General features: G+C 41.9%; 1 protein-coding gene across 1 annotated transcript; it reads right to left on the bottom strand.

The window, feature by feature from the left end:
* Positions 1–3119: 3119 nt before the first annotated feature.
* MRPL39 (mitochondrial ribosomal protein L39) lies at positions 3120–13352 on the bottom strand. Its single transcript, XM_068180674.1, has 10 exons — positions 13224–13352; positions 11748–11954; positions 11388–11527; positions 10650–10749; positions 9314–9381; positions 7931–8043; positions 6348–6413; positions 4970–5123; positions 3909–3956; positions 3120–3256 (listed from the first exon to the last, which is right to left on the bottom strand). Exons 1-10 carry the CDS (start codon positions 13264–13266, stop codon positions 3170–3172), a joined length of 1026 nt encoding a protein of 341 aa, XP_068036775.1. The 5' UTR covers positions 13267–13352; the 3' UTR covers positions 3120–3169.
* Positions 13353–19929: the final 6577 nt, after the last annotated feature.

A 19929-nucleotide genomic window follows, 5' to 3' on the forward strand; every position in this document is an offset into this window, starting at 1 on the left:
TGAACAACACATTCCAGTGTCGCACTACTTTCACCATAAAAAAATTCTTATTTATTCCTTATCAGAATCTGGCCAGTATCAGCTTCTGCTCATGTATGTTGGCCTAAGTGACCCTGCCCTCCCCTTTCTTGACTTTGCAGCATTGTGTCCTCCTAGATACTTCCTTACTTTTAGCTGGTTCTGCAGTTCTTTTGCTGAATAAAAATTGCCTCTTTACACACAGAAATGTAATAAAAAGAAATAGCCAAGAAGGGGAATTGGCAAAATTCTGAAGTGTCTTTTGCCCATCTATCCACCCCTAGCCCTTCAGTTTCCTATAGTGTTCAGTATAGAAAATAACATCATCTATTTTCTCATCTCTTTTTGAACTGATCAATGATGGTGTCTTCTGACTATTTCTAATGGAGAAGATTGGACCAGGCCCCAGGGTAGGCAGGAGAGTGCACAAACATCCAGAATCCACACTCAGTCAGAGCTTTGCTATACCCATTTTTGTATTTTATATAACCCCATAGCTTTAAGTTTGGTATACGGTGATAGTTGCAGATATGTGTTTGAGCACTGCTCCTAACAGCCAGCTGGAACCACCCTGCAGTTCAGCTGAAGTTCAGAAAACCTAAGTCAAAAAGAGAAAGGAAGCATCACTCTAACTCAGCTGCTGCAACAGCCTTCTCAGCAGACAATTTCAGCATTTTATGCACCAACAGTCAATGTTAAAATAAATGGCCTTGAACTCAGAGTCGTATCTCCCTGCTGCTCTGTGGCTGCTGGGGAAACTGAGCACTGCTTCCATTTGTTCTCACACTCATTCAAGGAATGTTCAGGACTTTTCTAGCAGTGCCATCACTTAATACAGATCAGGCAGGGAGTACTCAAAATATCGTCTGAGCCAATCCCCCCAAAAAACACAGATGTTTTTCTCTGCCCATATGGCTCTGAATCCCATATTGGCAGAATAGACTTCAATCTACATTCCTATTTCAAAATGCGCTATGCTGAGAAAAGAATGAACACTATTGCTCAGTTCTCTTAACTGTTGCTGTGCTCTGTGAGGATCCTGGTGCTTTTCCAAGACATTCTCCAGATACATCTCTCCCTAAGGGAGACCTGTCTTCTGGACCCCATGGAAGTCAAGGTGTGAGATAGCACAGAGTTCTTTTCCAAGAAAAGAACTTTTGCTTTTCCAAGACATTCTCCAGGTACATCTCTCCCTAAGGGAGACCTGTCTTCTGGACCCCATGGAAGTCAAGGTGTGAGATAGCACAGAGTTCTACAGAAGTTTGAGCTTCCACCGTTTTATGCACAACCTCCAGGGAAGGGTCTGCTACAGACGTCAACAACATTTTCAGTATTGTAGTCGCACACTTGCAAAAGTCCCTTTTGTGGGAATTCACCTGTGGGATGACTTTCGTGCTCCTCCAACCAAAAAAAATTCAAACCCCAAACATAACCAAAAAAAAAAAATCCCTCTCCCCACCCCCCCAGAAAAGAACATATCAGGAAAGCTCTGAAATTGCAGCCAGGGTTAAAAAAGGTATAGTCCTAAGTAATAGCAGCCCTCTCACCTTCCTCTGCAGCTGGTGGAATCCAGGAGAAATTCTGGATACCCAAAATAGCAAGCAGACATCAGGGGGCTTTCTGGGTTGTAATAGAACAAGCTTAACATTCAAACCAGACCACCTGGATTGGATCCCAATAGCAAAATTTCTCTGGTCTTGGGTTAATCAAAGATGGCAAGTACTGCATTAAACAAAAAACAACCAACCGAACAAGCAAAACTAAAAGAAAATCACAACAAAACCCAAAAAAACCAATACAAACAGCAAAATTTTGTGTTTCTCAAGACAAGAAACAATGCCTGCTTCTTCAACAGCACCAGAACAGGTTCAAAGCCAAAGTACACTCCGGCAAGTTCAATTTAATGAAAATATACTGACTGTGTAAATGCATACGTGTACATTGAAGGTAAACTTTGAATCAACAATCTTATTTAAAAAAATAAGCATCTGATACCATTATAAACAGTCCTCTGCAACATTAATCAAGAGGAAAAAAACCCATCTGTTTTCCAAGCATCCTGAGAAGACATGGGTTATACCTAAACATATTTTACTGAACTACTACCCTGCTCCCACAAAACTGTGGTAATTACACCTTTACATACTTTTAAGGGTATCTTTTTAAGATACTATTTGTCTCAACTTTCAGTTGCAGTAGGCAACAACATATGGAGGGACACATGCAATTACTGTTATCATGGTAAGGACAGGGGTAACTTGCAAGTTATTGCAGATAAAAAATTACCTTCCCTCCACCCGCCCTTTTTTTCTTTGAGGAAACCTTTGAAGTGGACTGAAACATTTTGTGTATACCTGTGTCTATACTTATCTATGATTTAGGTCACAGAATTCAATTACTGTCCTAGGGTGAGGTTATGTTTGCATCCCCAGTTGTGGGCTCTGTTTATGCTGGATATTATATTCTGTGCCTTCAAGACTGGCTCTGAGAGCGAAGGCTCTCAGAGAAACACAGAGTTTGTTATCAGCCTGCACTCACTCCTCCACATTCTGCTGGACTGTGTTGTCTGGGTACAGATGGGGCAAAACAGAGCACTCCTTTGCTTTTAGGTTAGTTTAGCTAGCTGAGGCAGAGAAGTTTTCCCTGGACTGGTTTTCTTTCCCTTTTCTTTTAACTGTTCGAACCTGCTCCAGACTGGGACCCAGGGAGCACAGAGAGTTTGCACTCCGGACTGGGACCCAGGGAGCACACAGAGTTGCCTACCAGGGCCAACTCTGGGCAGCAGCCTTTCCCAGCGCCGGAAGAACTGGTAGCAGAGCGACCACCCACCAGAGAGATTTTCCATATTTGTCATCTCTTCAGAGCAGCAAACGAGTTTTGTCATCTGGTATTGTTCAGTTTTTGTGCTGGGGAGTGCTTTGCCTGTTTAAATAAACTGTTCTTTTTCCACTTCTCTCCAAGGAAATTTTTCCTGAACCAGTTGAGGGGGAGGGACCATGTGGGTTTGCTATCTGGGGGGGGCCCCTTTTGGAGGTTTTCTCCCAAATTTGCCCTAAACCAGCACAATTACCCAAGACATTTTTGTAAGAGGCACAAACAAGTCATTTAAAAATACATATTTTATTATGTACATTTAGAGGTTCAACTTAATTTAAACTGATACAGGTTTTCCTTCTTCAGTTCCATCTTTTGCCTCAAGACATCGTGCTGCTGCTTCCAAATATTGTTCTTCAGTGACCTTCAGAAAGACAGCAATTTTGTAATATTTTTTAAAATTATTTCACTCTCCTTGATCCTGAAAATCCTCTCCTCATACTGTCACTGTAACAAGAAAGGACAATCTGCAAAGACTATTATCTTCTCCAAAATTAAACAACCTGAAGGACAAGAATATTCAAACTAAGTTCAGGGAAGATGCCATATCCATGGCTAACAAGTTTTAGAAGACATTAAGTACTTTTTTTTCTGTCTCTTGTCAAACAAGTAAGTAAAACGATTGATTGGAAGGCTCTACAACAGCTGCTTTTTAATTCTTAGAAAGACTTCCTATGTTTAAATATGTCTTGATAGTGGTTATTTGGTTATATGTGGGTTATAATATTTTATAGTTCCATTTACCTTGAAGTGTTTTTTAATTGGACAAATCATATAAATCAAATAGTATATGTTTTTTAAATGGCGCGATGCTTTTTAATAACAGACCTCAGAAACAGTGCTACTGCATCCTCTAATAAATAAGCAGTTAGATTTCTGATTTCCATTCACCTGTGAATATTTCCATTCCTAAAGATATGTTCTTGAGTATACTACCTAACTCTAATTCAAAGTGTCCTCTATCAGAGCATACCTTGGTATTTGGTAGCTTGTACTACACCACTAGTGAGACTTACCAGCCTCTTTGATCTTTCCAGGAGTTTGTGCCACACAGTATGGTGAGCCTGTGTAAAATGTCATTAAATGAAGTTAGCAGAGGTAAAAAATAATCTTATCATAGAACAGGTTTGACAAATGTATAGAAATGATGGTACAAAACCATAATAATGCCCAGTTCAAATGTTCCGTTTTATCAACTTAAAATTTTGGTGTACAATTTGCCCATATTCATGTTGGGGACTTGAATAAATGTCTACCCACCACATGTCCCATCCCTGAAGTGTTTATGGCCAGGTTGAATAGAGCTCTGAGCAACCTGGTCCAGTGGAAGGTGCCCCTCCCCATGGAAGGGGAATTGGAACTGTATGAACTTTAAGGTCCCTTCTAACCTAAACCATTTTATGGTTCTATGATTCCTCCACTGTGTGGAATCCTTGAGGAATTAATTGGCAAAAATGGGAATTATGCTTAGGAAGGGAATACAGAGATGAGCTGAGGAACCCCTGAAAACTTCCACAACTATGACAGTAGTACATGTGCTAGACCACAAGGTCAAAATCATGTAAGTCAACATGAATGGGAATAAAGACACCTGCCTCCACCTTCAGTTCTGCAAAGCCTTTAAGACTCATTAGAGCTAGGAAATTTTTTGGTGCTGCTACTTTTTACTTTGGTGTCATGAAATTCTTTGAATGGTATATTTATCATGAGTATAAATACAAAGCTCTTTTAAGCACTGTCAGTAGCCTAGATGTAAGAAGACTGGCATGCACAACTTAGGCAAGCAGAATGAAATATCCATGCAGGAATTATACAACCGAAACAACACTTTCCATACTGAAAAATAACATAATGGGTCCTCTCATGCACACTTTTCTAGTTCTGACTGCACATCCACAACTGTTTCAGGAAAATGAACCCCAAATATCCAACACAGTCACCATCAGGGGCCCTCCCTTTCTACAGTTCTCAACTATGAATTCAATTTAGCTACCAACACAGCACCTAACAAAGACGGAAACACAGGTAAAATGCTCTAATTTAAAGAAGGAAAACCTGTGCAACATTGATTACTTACCTTCAAATGGACTGGCAAGGACACACCCTGAAATCTCCTGATCAATTCAGACTGGTCAGTCTGAAGATTATGGGCTGCTGTTATCTCGTACTGGAAACAGAAACTTGTCCTTGGAATATGAGGACCTTCACTAACATCTACAAAGTCACCAAACCTGGGAGAACAAAGAAAACCCCAGCTTATATGCCAAATATATTTGGAGCGAAATACAAGGAGATTAGGTTTTATTTTTGATTAGCAAATTCCAATGAACAGAAAGAAAATCCACACAAACCCCAAACCAAATCTAAACAAATCTCCAGCTCAGCATTTTTAAGTTTCCTAAACCAAAAGTACAGGTCACACAATTTCCTTAAATGAACTTAGAAAATTTAAACCTCAAGTCTAGGAAAGGATCTTAGGTTTAAAAAGTTTGATGTCATATTGGCTCTAAAACTGGGATAACTGTCATTCACTAGAAAAAGATTTGTCTCCAAGATCACCTGTTTTCCACAATACAGTATTTACAACCTGCACAGTTGTTGGAACCCTTTCCAGTTCTTGGAAAACTGCAAATCAATTAAGAAAAGAGAGACAACATAGTACAGCAAATAAATACTGAGAATTTCTTTCTGAGAATGAACCTCTCCCAGAAAGCAATAGGTAAGCCCATTTTCCCCTTTATTGAGCAAATCAGAGTGGAAGAAAGGAGAGAATGACACAACATTGTTCTAAAATTTCAAGAACCACCACTGCCAAGTCATCTGTTCCTTTAGATATATTATGCTCTTTAAGATAGAACAAAAACAAATTAGGAACTCTTTAGACATCTACACAACTGAATATCCTACAATAGCCTAAGATAGAGAATTGCCTATGATACAAGCAATTATCCTGCCTCCAGACTAAGAACTCTGCATCTTACACTGTATCCCCAGGATGCTGGCCTATTCTCATCTCTACCACTACAAAGCAGTAGACTGCAAGTTAGGAAGATCATGACAATCCTGAAAGAAAAATCTATTATACAATGCTAACTCTTGTTTTCAAACCAGTATTTGGTTTGTATTTTATTTAGCCTGTCAAGCTCTAAAGATTTACTTAGTTTTCATGTGAAAGCACTGAAAACATTAAGACTTCTCTAGCACTTAGCATCCTTAACATAACAAGAAATAGAAATGTAGCATCACTAAGTATCACAAAATAATGGTTATATTTAAAAAACCAAGCAAACAAACTACACCAACAACTTAAGACACCACAGACATTAATGAATATAAGTGATCTTTAAATTTAAAACCATCCCAAGTACCTCGCTCCTCTCACTTGCAGAGAGTACTTGCAATATACTCAAATGTTCCAGTGAATCATTAAAGAATGGGAGTTCAGTTTTGCTTACCTATGTAATGGTACAATTCCTTCCATATTCTGAGCAGCTTTTCTTTCTATCATCTCCATTTTGTATCTGGACAAGAAAAAAAATATTTTAAAAATCCTCACCTTTAACACCTTGCTCTTATAAGAACACTTCAGAAACTAATTTAATTCATTTTAAATTCCTAAAAATCATGCTTGTATTTATGTGAGCTTTGAGACTGGTTTAAATTCCTAATGAGAACACATATTGACATGCTTCATTAACAGACCTGTTAGTTAACCTCAGTTCATGGAAAAATTACAGAGATTTTACTGAGCACTACTGAAAGGCATTTTAAAAATAGTGCAATCATCAGGCACAGTCAACATGGGATCCTGAGACAGGATGTTTGGGAATGGCTGAATGCTATGCTGGGAGGCAGTTCAAACTAGACATTTGGAAACATTTTCTTAGGAGACAGTGTTCAAACACTGAACAGGCTTCTTGGAGAGGTGGTCGATGTCCCAAGCCTATCACTGATTAAAAGGCATCTGGGCAATGCCTTTAATAACTTGCTGTAACTTGTCAGCCCCACATCAGCCAGTCAGCTAAACTAGGTGGTTGTTGTAGGTCCCTTCCTACTGAAATCTATTCCAGTCTATTCTGTACATATTTTATAGGAGGCTGCTCCCACAGCAGTTTTATTCAGAAAGATACAATGGACCTACTACTACAAATAAAGAGTTTTTCAGGTCACCTGTAAAACTAGAAGACACCATGATATCACCTAAACTGATTAGATGCAATGTGTAGCCCTTAACAGCTGGTTGCCTGCAATACAGGAATATGTTCTCTGTGCTTTCTATACACAATATCTAAAGGTACCATCAAAAGTCAGCTCCCACCTGCTGTCAATGCAGCCAACAAAGTGGAGACAATGATCCATATGTCACATTAAAATGACCTTCAGCATTAAGCTAAAAAATTTGCTATTTTGAAACTTTAACTTTATTGTAGTTTAATTTTGGTTCACAAAATGATAAATTATTTCTCATTTCCCCCCTACATCTCTCCAACTGCCAAAAAGCTGTGAACCAGAAACATGGCTGAGGTATTTTTTTCAGCAAAGAAGACAGGAGGTTTTGAACAAACGTTTTTTTACAGCACAGACCAAAGTATTTTACCCATTCTCCCCTACACAGCTCAAAAACTGCATTTCATTAAATCTTCATTTCAAGATACCAGGACATGAAAAATATTCATTTCTTTAAGTATGGAAGCCTTTCAGAAAAGGCTACCATGTCAAGGCTAACCACCAGAGTTTCAATTTAATACTAGTGGAATCTTGAAGCTCACTAGTGAAAAGAAGATGTCTCAGTCTTCCAGTTTGTCACAAAACTACATCCAGTAAAGCTGCCTGGTGTTGGCTTCTGAAGAGAACAATAAGAACTAAGTAAGTTGGTGTAAGCTGGTGGAAAGAGAATGAGGCAGGCTCATTCAGAGCAGTGGGAGAAGTACCTTCTTACTTCACCTGTCACATCTTATTTTAGATTTATAAAACCAAGCAGAGATTTTACTTGATTTCTAATTGCCTCTTTGAAAGAAAGGCAAATTCAGACACTCACATATTATGCTGAAACATTTCACGTGCTACTTTTGCTTCAACATGCAGTGTTTCAAAGGGCAGGTCTTGACAGATTAGCTTTTTGGCATCCCTTGTAAGAGAACAGAAGTTGTCCTAATAGAAGAACATAAAAACTGTAACCACCTTTTCATAGCTGTAGTGAACAGATAAAGCAAACACTAAATATTAGTCAAAGCAACAAAGATCATCTACTCTAAACCCTAAATATAGCAATTTTACTGTAGGAGTGTCTTACTATTATCATAAGAGCACTATAGATCATCATTGTTTTAATGGACAGATTCAATGCCCAGTCATTTCAATGAGAAATGGGCAGTTTTCCATCAAAAACAATATATATTAATTAAACTGCCCATATAGGCAGTTTAATAGTAGGTTTTCCCTACATGGTACTACATACACAGTCTTGCTACTGTTGAATACTCTTCTATAAATCTTGTTTCCCAGAGTGGTGTCTTCACTTATAAATAAGCTCTATTATGATAGATCAAAGTGAAAAAAGGTACTGAATATTTAATAAATAAAAATTTGTCACCTTGGACCAGAATCTGAGGTTCTGCGTAATTCAGATTTACTTGTAAGTAAGAAATTGTTATGAGGTGGAATTACATTTAAAATGTCATGTAGAAAATATTTCTAACTAAATTACTTCAGCTACAAGATCATACTGAAGAGAAATTTTGCATTGTACCAATATTGCTTTGCTAGCCATACACTCCTCTGCTGGTTTTTGGGCACAAGAACAAGAATGGGCACCAGATGGCTAAAACATTTGTGATCACAAATGTTTCTGAGATTTAGAGTATTCAGATTATTAGATTTACTGCAGAGCATGAAACATAAGCAAGCTATTAAGGAGAGCTGCAGCTGAATGTGCTCACAGATTTTATTCAACAACAAACTGATTCTGCTGTAAACCACCAGAAAATATGCCTTATACACACTTTTGTTTTCAGAGACCCTACTCACACAAAGACTGTGGCTGCATCTACATTACCAGGCAAGAGCAGCTGAGGAGGAACACATCTGTACAGTAACAAATATGTCACTGAGGTCCCAACGGCCCCATCAACTGTTTCTGAACTTGTGCTTCAGACTAGAATTTTCTCTAGCTCCACAGACCTAAAGCCTGAAAGCATGTGGGAGACAGCACAAGGTTGATTTTTGTCTGAAAGGAAATGTGAGAGCACTCTGCATAGCACCAGTGTGTGGTAAATGCAGAGATCAGCTCCCACAGACTACTCTAAAAGTGCACCAACAAAAAGGGAAAGAAAGCTCTGTCTCTTTCCCCTATTAAAAAAGAACAACTGGACAAGGACACAAGGTGTAGAAATTTTTGGGTTTACTCCTGAAAAGTGCTTACATTTGTTGGTTTCCAGTCATTCAGTTTATTGTCCAAAACCACATCACAACAGAAAGCTCCAGAGATCACTGCAGTTCCATTCCAAAGATAAAAATATTAATGTTTGCAAAAAAGTATGCATTTCACAGTCATACTATATTCTTACAACAAAATAAATGAGAAGAAAGACAGAATTACTTCTAGAAATTCATCATAAAACTAAATTTTTCAGCTCTGATTATACTACAAAATGACAGATTGAACTTGTGTTGTTTTAATTTCATTTCACTGAATAAGAAAGTAATTTGAAAGGAGTTTTAATGCAATGTCAGTATAATAGAATCCCAATAAAGAGGGGAAAAAATAAACTGCTTCACAAAACTGCATCTAACACTACAGAAAAAAATCAAAACGACTCACTTTAAAAACACTTCGCTGTTTTTCCATTGTAGGCTTTGTACAATAAATGTGAGCTATTTAATTATAAAGAGGAATTTTTTGCATAGAGAAATCAGACAATATTAGAGCTGTTTATCCATGACACAAGCATGGCACAAATTCCTGGTAAAGGCAACACAAATTTATCTGACAGTTGTTAGGTATTTCGTATATATTGAGTTATGGCTATTTAGAAATCAAATCTATGAATCTAGTAAAATCACACTGTTTCTATACATGCAGTACAATGATATATAGCTGAGCATATCCAAGACTATTCCAAATTCTGGTAGAACTGAAATATTTACCTGTACTCATCAATCACAACAAATGCTAAAATTGCTAAAAAGAGAAGCAGTTATAGCACTCCACATGACCAGCAACCAACCTTCTCATATATTAAATGCATAATTATGCAGGTTTTGTTATTGAAACTACCTCTTCTCTTGTGCATTTTCTCACTTTTCTAAATCTTAGATCACAGATGAGCAGAAGTTGTTACTAAGCTTGTTTGTACCTCAATAGTCTTCCAATTTGGTGTGGACATTGTCATTTTTAGAAACTCAAGGGATGGACAAGGATATGCAGTTATTAAAGCAAATTCCACAGAAACACATCACATCACATCTAGAAACCTTGCTCATTTCACTTCACAATACAGAGGTTTAGTTACTAATTTCAGCTATGAAATCCTAAGTGGTCTGAAACCCAGTGGCCACACGGACCTATTTTCTGAACATTGAAAACAAAATTGGTTTTAGTGTGGTTATTATAAATTAAAGGCAACTACAACAGCATGTAATACACATATCAATGCTAAGTACCATCAATCACTGGAAATAATTTTTTTCTAAGTTTGGTTATTAAACAGTCGCTTGAGAAGCAGCAAAAGACAATCAATATAAAACACTTTTATCACCTGGCACTTCTGGAGATTTAACTAGATTGACTGAGTATTCATCCTTGAATGCTCGCTTTAGCACACACGCCATGATCATGGCACAGGAACGCCAATATGCCTGCAAAGAGAATTTCAGAACAGGAATTTAATGCCTAGAAGCTAATTATTCAAAAAAAATCCCCCAAAACTTAACTGCACGATGCACAAACCTAGCTGCCAACCCAAGCATTCCACCCCTGGAAGTGTTCAAGGCCAGACTGGACAGGGCTATGAGCAACTTGGTCTAGTGGAAGGCATCCCTGCCCATGGCAGGGGGTGGAACTGGATGAGCTTCTAATGACCCTTCCAACCCAAGCTTTTCCATGATTCTATGATTACTTTCTTTAGTATTTAAACTTCTATTCAGAGATGATTCTCCAAACAGAATCAAATAAAAAAAATCAAAACTGCACTTAGAATGCAAGCCAGATGTAACCCTGGAGATATTTAAATCTGAAATCACAGAATAATACAACAGTTGAAAGGAAAGCTAACAATTCACCCAGCCCACACACTAGCCCAGCTAATGATCGCCATGGTGCACCATTAAAAAGACATTAAAAATGTCTGAACTTTAATGACAACAAAGTTCAAGAAAGCAGACAAGCATGGAACTGAAAAGTGCACACAGAATCAAGTGGTCATAATTAGAGCCACCTGCAAGACAAGGTACAGAGAAACCAGGGTCACCTACAATGGAACAGGATAATAACTTACTTTATTTACTTCCTCTGGATCTTCATCTTTGAAGGTAAGGAACTGAATTTCACATGATTTGGTCAGGGGCCTGTACATGTCCCAGATTTCACCATCCACAAAAGCCAGAACAGAGTTCTTGCAATGCCATTCACTTAAATCTAGAGACAGTAAAAAAAACCCTAAAATATTACTTAGTTATTAACCATATTTTTCAAGATCATCAGTTCAGACTGCTGCATTTCTAACTGCAAGTTTCATATTTGTAAATGACCTGGAAGGATGAACTGTGAAATAAGCCTCCAAAAATTAACTGTTTCTATTTCAATTGGCAGCACAACATGCACCATGATGGGCTAGTTCAGAAGTCCATCCACTTACGCATGGCACAGTTGTACGGTGTAGACAGAGCCTTGTTCATGACAAACACACTGCCAGGGTGCAACTTCCCAGTGTATTTCACTTCAATTTTCTCAATGCGTGGGTGAAGAGACAATTGTCTCTCTTTCTCTTTGGTGAAGAGCTCATTACGCATCCGAACCACCTCATCAGGTGTCAGCTGAGAGAAAGCTGGTGTGGAGATGTACCCTGGTGACAGAAGAGATACTGAGTAAGCAAGAATCCTGGAGTAAGCAATCCTCAGGTGAGTCCAGCAGAGCATCCCTCTTATGAGGAAAGCCTGAGGGAACTGGGCCTGTTCAGCCTCAAGAAGAGATGAGTGAGAGGGAACTTCATCAATGTCTGTCAGTGTCTGCAAGGAAGGGTCAGAGTATGGACCAAGCTCTGCTCAGTGGTGCCCAGCAACAGGACAAGAAGCAAGGGGCAGAAAAAGACTCACAGAAGTTCCACATAAACACGAAGAAGAACTCTCCTGTACAGTGACCAAGCACTGGAACAGATTTCCCAGAGAGGGTGTGGAGTCTCCCTAACTGGAGATATTTCAGAACCACATGGATGCAATCCTGTGCCATGTGCTCTGGGTTGATCCTACTTGAGCAGAGAGGTTGGACCAGATGACCCAATGTGGTCCCTTCCAACCTCAACCATTCTGTGACCCATGCTGAGTTTTCAAAGCCTCTTTATAAGGTTTTAGCTTCTACAACATTACTGATCACCCACCTGTCTGTCTCAGTATGTACAAGGTAGCACTTCTGCAGCTCCAGCAAGTGACCATGCTGGGCCCCTGCACTGCCTGCACAAAATCACAACAGGAGGCAACAAAAGGGGTCAAAAGATAATGAGGGGTCTCAAGCATCTCTCTTATGAGGAGGGACCACGGGAGCTGGGCCTGTTTAGTTTGGAGAGGAGAAGACTGAAAGGGAATCTCATTAATGCATATAAATATCTCAGAGGTGGGTGCCAAGAGGTTGGTGCCTGACTCCTTTCAGTGATGACCAGCAACAGGATGAGAAGAATGGCCATAAACTAAAACACAAGAAGTTTCACTTCAACATGAGGAAGAAATTCTTTCCATGGAGAGGGGCAGAGCACTGGAATGCTCCACTCCCTGCCCTGGGAGGGTGTGGAGTATCTCCCTGGAGACGGTCCAAATCCACCTGGACATGTTCCTGTGTCACCTGCTAGTGGTGACCCTGCCCTGGCAGGACTGGATGATCTCCAGAAGTCTCTTCCAACCCTAACTACTCTGGATAGTTGGTCCTATGCAAAAGTTAATGTCGATCCCTAGCTGCAAAGGCCTTTCCCTCAGACAGGCCAACTCCCCCGCGGCCTAATAAGGGCACCTCAGCCCATGAAAGTACCGCCGCAGTACGAGCCCGAGCTCGGCCCAGCCCCGCACTCACGGCTTCTGGCTCCCTCCCGCAGTCCCGTCTCCCTCCGGCTCTCTCCCGCACTCACGTTTTCCGGCCCGCAGCCCGCGAGCGGCCCACGGCCCAGCCATGCTCCCACAGCCACGGTGCCACCTCCCCGGGCTCCGCCGGAAACACCGGCAACAGCCGCGCCGTTCCGCCGCCGCTCCGCGCGCGGCCGCCGGGCGGCAGGAGCCTCCTGGGTCGCGGCTGTCACCGCCACCTTCAGCAGCCCCGCCACAACTCAGAGCCACAGAATGCATTCTCCGTTGGAAGAGAGCCGCAACGATCATCGGACGATCTCATCCTGGTGGGTGAGAGGCTGGACATTCCTCGGCCGTGTGCTCTGGGAGCCCAGAACCCCCCGTGTGCTGGGCTGCCCCCAGAGCTCCGTGGGCAGCAGGGCAGGGAGGGGATTCTGCCCCTCTGCCCCGCTCTGCTGAGACCCCACCTGCAGGGCTGCATCCAGCTCTGGGCTGCCAGCACAGGAAGGACAGGTACCTGCTGGAGCCAGGCCAGAGGAGGCCACCAAGTTTATCAGAGGGATGGAGAACCTCCGCTATGAGGAAAGGCTGAGAGAACTGGGACTGTTCAGCCTAGAAAAGAGAAAGCTTTAGGGTGTCCTAAATGTGGCCTTCCAGCACTTGAAGAAAACTTACAGAAAAGAGAGGCAAGACTATTTACCAGAATTTGTCGTGACAGAAGAACGGAAAATGGCCTCAATTGAAAGAGAGTAGGTTTAGATTAGATATAAAGAAAACATTCTTCCCTGTGAGGGTGGTGAGGCCCTGGTACGGGTTGCCAAGAGAACCTGTGACTGCCTCATCCCTGGAATTGTTCATAGGTTGGATGGGGCTGGAGCAACCTGGTGTAGTGAATGGTGTCCCTGTCCATGACAAGGGGTTGAAATTAGCTGATCTTCAAGGTCCTTTCCAATCCAAACCATTCTGTAAATCTATGACTGTGATTGCAGTCCAGCTCCTGGTCCTGCACAGGAAAATCCCAAGAATCCCACCACCATGTGCCTAAGATAGAGGTTGTGGAGTCACACCATGTTTGCCCAGAGAAATCCTGGAGTCACCCTCACTGGAGATATTTCACAACCACCTGGACACAATCCTGTGCCATGTGCTCTGGGATGACCCTGCTTGAGCAGGGAGGTTGGACCAGGTAGTGTCTTCCAATTCCATTCTGTGATTCTGAGACCATTGTACAAATACTTTGTGAACTCTGACAGTCTCAGTGCTGTTTTCAGTGCCCTGGAGAGTAGTTCTGAGCATTACTGTAGGCAGGAACATCATCCCAGAATGTTGTACCTCCATCACTTGCCACCTGCTCCCCTTTGCTAACACTGCCCACCTGCACTGGGTTTGCATGGCTAGGCTTTGAGAAGATGTGGCAGTTTCAGTTTGAAACTGGGCAGAAATACCAATTTCATGTAGTGGTTTTGGTTTGCTAATTTGAGATTTTTTGGCCAATGCACTAATTAGTGTGGTGGGTTCAGTGCTGGCCAATCACTAGTATACTCACTAGCATGTACTTACTCGTCTCCTTCTGTGAGGTAGGATTAGAAGAAAGGAAAAGCAAGCTCAAAACTTTAAAAGGGTATAAAGAAAAACTTATTAACAGTAACTAAAGAAAGAGTAATAAAAATCAGAACAAAACCTTCAGTACACTTCTCCTCCCCATACAATGTTTTCTTTCCCACAGACAATGTAAAGAGACAAACTTAAAATTTTCAGTCAGTTTACCACCTCTAGAATAGTCTTTCTTCAGTTCATTTAGGGAGAGAATTCCCTCGTGTTAATGTTATGGAGACTTCTCTACAACAAAACAGTTCTCTCGTGGCTCTCCATTTCTACAAATAGCAGTTGCCCGGGGAAATCTGCAATCTTGAAATCGCTCCCATGTTCCACAAGCTTTTCCTACAGCTGCGTTTATGGGCCATATCAACTTATGGGGTACTGATTTAAAGGTGAGCTGTTCAAAAGCAAAGGTTTTCATTATCTGTCTCTGAGATCATCTCTAGGAACAGAGATCTTCTCTCCCTGGATCTTCAGGAACTTCATCACTCTTCTCTCTTTCTCTATTCAAACTTCTTATAGGATCATAGCTACTTTAACATCTACTTACTTTAGCATGGGGACCTTTGCTTGATATCTACAATTTGAACACTTTCATCTCCCCATACCTTCATGCATTACAGGGAAAAGAGAGTCCTTCTCCATAGCTTTACAAGAGGATTTCAGCTTAAGACTAAAGACATGTCCTTATCCCTCCCATCTGAGACCTGACTTCTTCACTGACATCAGTGTCTTCATGTTGTTTCTTTACATGTCTGCACTTTTGTCTTGTTTGCTCAGTTGAGGGAGGATTGAAGCACTGAAAGAGTTAATATCTTGCCCGGGGTCTGTAGATGGTCACTAACCCTGGCTGGGCTGGGTAGCTTGCGGCAGGAACTGTGTCTGGGGCGGGGGAGCAACTACAATCTCAGCAGCCAACACGCATGGGCTTCTCTTTTCCCCTTGCCCGGCAGCCAATAGCGGGGCCCCAGTGGGCACCCTGCAGCAGGGTCTGTCCGGCCCAGCCTGGCCGAGACAAGGGCCAGGCTGGCCATGTTACGTGTTTGCTGGCCAGAAGAGAAAAGAGAAAGTTAATGCGTTTCTTTCATCTTTAACATGTGTTTTTCACAGAGGCGTGTACAGCTTTCCAGTAGTAGTCCGGTGGATTGTCTATTCCCAAAGTCAACCACTGATTAGTTTTCTATCAGACATGAAAGAAGCTGCCAGCAGCCTCTCCCAAAACATCACTTCCATGATGCAAAACCAACACAGAAGCAGAGCAAAGGAACTACAGGTGAGCACCACTGTATTTTTATGTGAGGAGCTACCAGAAGCTTTCCTGGTGTCCAACAGAGCCAATGCCAGCTGGATCTAAGGCAGACCCACTGCTGGCCAAAATTAACCATCAGCGATAGTGGTAGTGCTCAGGGATAACAGATTTAAGAAGGGAAAAGAGTTACTCTTCAGCAGCAATTGTAGGCAGATAAGGAAAGACTGAGAATGTGTGAGAGGAACAGCCCTGCAGACATCAAGGTCAGTGCAGATGGAGAGGGAGAACGTGCTGCAGGCTCCAGAGCAGAGGTTCCACTGCCCACACTGTAAAAGTGTGGGTCCTCCTCATGAGGAGCAAGTAGCAGCAGGGACAACATGTGACAGACTGCCTACAGCCCTCATTCCCCATCCTCCTGTGCCACTGAGGAGGGGGAGAGGTAAAGCTGGGAAATCAGGAGTAAAGTTGAACCCACGGAAGAAGGGAGAGATGAGGGAAGACTTGTTTTTATTTCTCAGTTCCCTACTCTGATTTGTCAGTAAATTAAATGAACTTTCCTCAGTTTAGTCTGGTTTGCTGGTGATGGTCATTTGCGAGTGATCTCTCAACCCGCAAGCCTTTCACTATATTTTCTCTTCCCTGTCCAGTTAAGGAGGGGAGTGATAAAGTGGTTTGGGGAGCACTTAGTTGCTGGGTTTGCACCCGCCATGGCCTCTGGCAGCAGGAATGCCTGGCTAGAGCTGCCCTTGCAGAGGCCGTGGTTGCCACGTGGACGGGTGCTCCAGGGCACCGGCGTTCGCCTCCCTGCTAGTGCTGAGCACTCCGGTGTGGGTCTGCAGCTTCGGTAGCTTCTCTTGGAGAGGAAACAAAGGGACAAGAGAGGCCCACTTTGCCGGCAAGGCTGAGAACTTTTATTTCTCGCGTGGCCGCAGCGGTGGTCGGAGCGGTGTTCCCAGTGTGAATGCAGGGCAAAATGGCCCCGGGACAGCAAAAGCATTGGGTTAAATAGGGGGCGAGCAGACAGGGGTGGAAAACCCCCTCACCCAATAGGGACAGACAACAGGGGAGTGTCATAGAACATGACAACCTATGGGAACATAACAGAGGTGGGTACAGCGTTCTGGGACAAATGGGAATGCAGAGGTAGGGTGATTGACACAGAACTTTCTGTGAGGAAACAGGGAGTGGTTACAAGATTGACAGGTAAGAGCTCCTGTAGTACATAGCTTGGAGCAGACCATTGTGAGGGGGAAATTGGGGTACAGAGAACCAACCTAACTAACATTTATTAAAATCCCTAACTAAACTAACCCAAACTACAACACTTAGTGTCCAGCCAAGGCCAACCCCTCACACTGTCCCAACTGTCCTTCCTCCCCAAAAGATGGAATGCAAGTAGAAACTAGCTGCTGCCCATGTAGGAAAACCATGGTTCATGTTAAAAAAAAAAAATTATGAAATAACTGAAGAGTTCATTTTGATGCTTTACAGTTTAGCTGATGATGGTCTTCATTGCAATCCTGAGCTGGCAATGATATAAGTAGCCATCATGAAGCCAATGTCAGACAGTTACACTGAATTAGTGTCATTAAGAGCTAAAGCATATAATTAAACTCAGCATCAAAAAAATAAAAGACATGGAATTTTCCACTGTGGAAACACATCTGTGGAGCAGTGGGACAGCTGGGTCCCCTTGGTTACCTGGCACCGGCTTCCCTCTTTACCTGGGCTCTCATCCATCAAACCAGAGGTGTGAGTAAGGTAGCTATTTGTGCCCTTGGTTACATTATTTGATAGGTTAAGAATTTCAGCAACTCAATCATCCTGCTTCCTCATTTTTAAAATGAGTTAAATACAAGTTACATAGAATGATGTCAATATTTGCGTAATTACAGCTCAACTACACCATTTCTCCTATTAACTCAAGGAGTCATATGCAGTCAATGATCACATGACATAATCATTTTGGTTTAAATGGTTAAAAAAACATAAGCAGAACAAGGTTACTAGTGTAGGGTATAAAAAAAACACATCTATTCTATAAGTAGATCATTCAGAATGTTCAGAGAAAGAGAGAGAAACAACCATGTTCTCTCACTCTCAGGGAGTATTGAACGCCAGGAGTAAAGTCCTACTTAATACGGCACACTTTATTATACATATCTATTTTAAACTGGCACTTCCTAATCTCTCAACCTTCTTTTGTACAATCTGCTCTGTCCTTTTACTTGTTTGATGTAGCTCTGGAAGCACAATGTAGATTTAAAAAAATCTGAGATTTGTAACACACTGAAGGCTATAGAGAGGAGCAAGGTCATCTGCCTTTTGGTAAACCTCAGCCAACAGAATGACAGTGCAAAGCTGCACCACTCAGAGAAAATCAAAATACATCCAAAGGTGCTGGAAATTTCACACAGTGTTCATTGAGAGCAGCTTGATGTAGAAGGACTTAGGGGTGATGGCTGATGAAAAACTGAACGTAAGGCAGCAGTGAGTGCTCATAGCCAAGAAAGCCAATTATGTCCTGGGCTGCATCCAAAGGAACCTGGGTAGCCCGTCTGTTTATCCCTCAATGCCCAAAGAAAAATGAAGAAGAGATTGCTTAACAGAACTGTCCAAGAAGAATTACAACCTATCAGTCTTCATAAAGCCCTTTAACTTACAGGAAAACCATGTCTATTATTTTGTAGTGGTCAGAAAATACAAGGTTTCCCTCTGAAGCAACAGGAACCCTGTAATTGCTCTTATGCCATGGTATGTGACCCAACAGGAGTGTGTAAGCAACAAACCATGACTGTTTATCACCCTCAAAGTTCCAAAGCCAGCTCTGAGCTCACTTAAAGATTGCTTCAAAAGTAAAATTGGCTTAAAAATTCCTGTGCCTCCCTTTGCCATTCTTGGCTGTTTCTCACTGCTCATCCTCTAGGTAAACAACTGTAGCAGCACTGTACAAGGCACTGAATGCAAGGTCACTGAAGTGATACAAAATGCAGGATGAGTACTGCTGAAAGATAATGTTTTAGTCATATGATTAACATTATTTCTTATACTAATTTTCATGCACAAGCAAAATGAAAGCAGTAATCCATGGCCAGAAGCAGCAACAGCCTTGCAAGACAACATGCAGTGTAACTACATCTTAAGAGATGTATTCTTCATAACACCATAGAATTATAGAATCATGAAATCTTTGAAGTTGGAAAAGACCTCCAAGACCATCAAGTCCAATCTTTAACTGAAAACCACCACATGTATTAAATCATATCACAAAGTACCACATCTACTTATTTTCGGAACACTTCCACCACTTCCCTGTGTAGCCTGTTTCAATGCTTTACAACCCTTTCTGTGACAAAGTTTTTCCTAATATCCAACTTGAACCTCCCCTGGCATGACTTAAGACCATTTTCTCCTGTCCTATCACTTGTTACTTGGGAGTAGAGACCAGACTGGCTACACCATCCTGGGAGGTAGTTGTAAAGAATAATAGGATTTCCCTTCGGCTTTCTTTTCTCCAGGCCAACCAACTCCAGGTTCCTCAGCTGCCCCTCATCAGACTTGAGCTCCAGATCCTTCCCCAGCTTCATTGCCCTTCTGGACATGGTCCAGCACATCAATGTCCTTCCTGAATTAAGGGGCCCAGAACTGAACAGAGGTTTCGAGATGTGGCCTCACCAGTGTTGAGTGCAGGGAACAGTCACTGCGCTGGTCCTGCTGGCCACACTTTTTCTGAGATAAGCCAGGTGCCATTGGCTTTCTTAGCTACCAGGGCATGTGCTGGCTCATGTTCAGCTGCTGTAACCAGCCCCCCCAGGTCCTTTTCCTGCTTTCCAGCCTGTCCTGCAGGGGTTTGTTGTGACCTAAGGGCCATTCCTGGTAACTGGCCTGGTTGAACCTCAGACCACTGGCCTCAACCCATTGAT

The sequence above is a fragment of the Anomalospiza imberbis genome, chromosome 2 (genome assembly GCF_031753505.1).
Source record: "Anomalospiza imberbis isolate Cuckoo-Finch-1a 21T00152 chromosome 2, ASM3175350v1, whole genome shotgun sequence".
In the NCBI taxonomy this organism is placed as follows: domain Eukaryota; kingdom Metazoa; phylum Chordata; class Aves; order Passeriformes; family Viduidae; genus Anomalospiza; species Anomalospiza imberbis.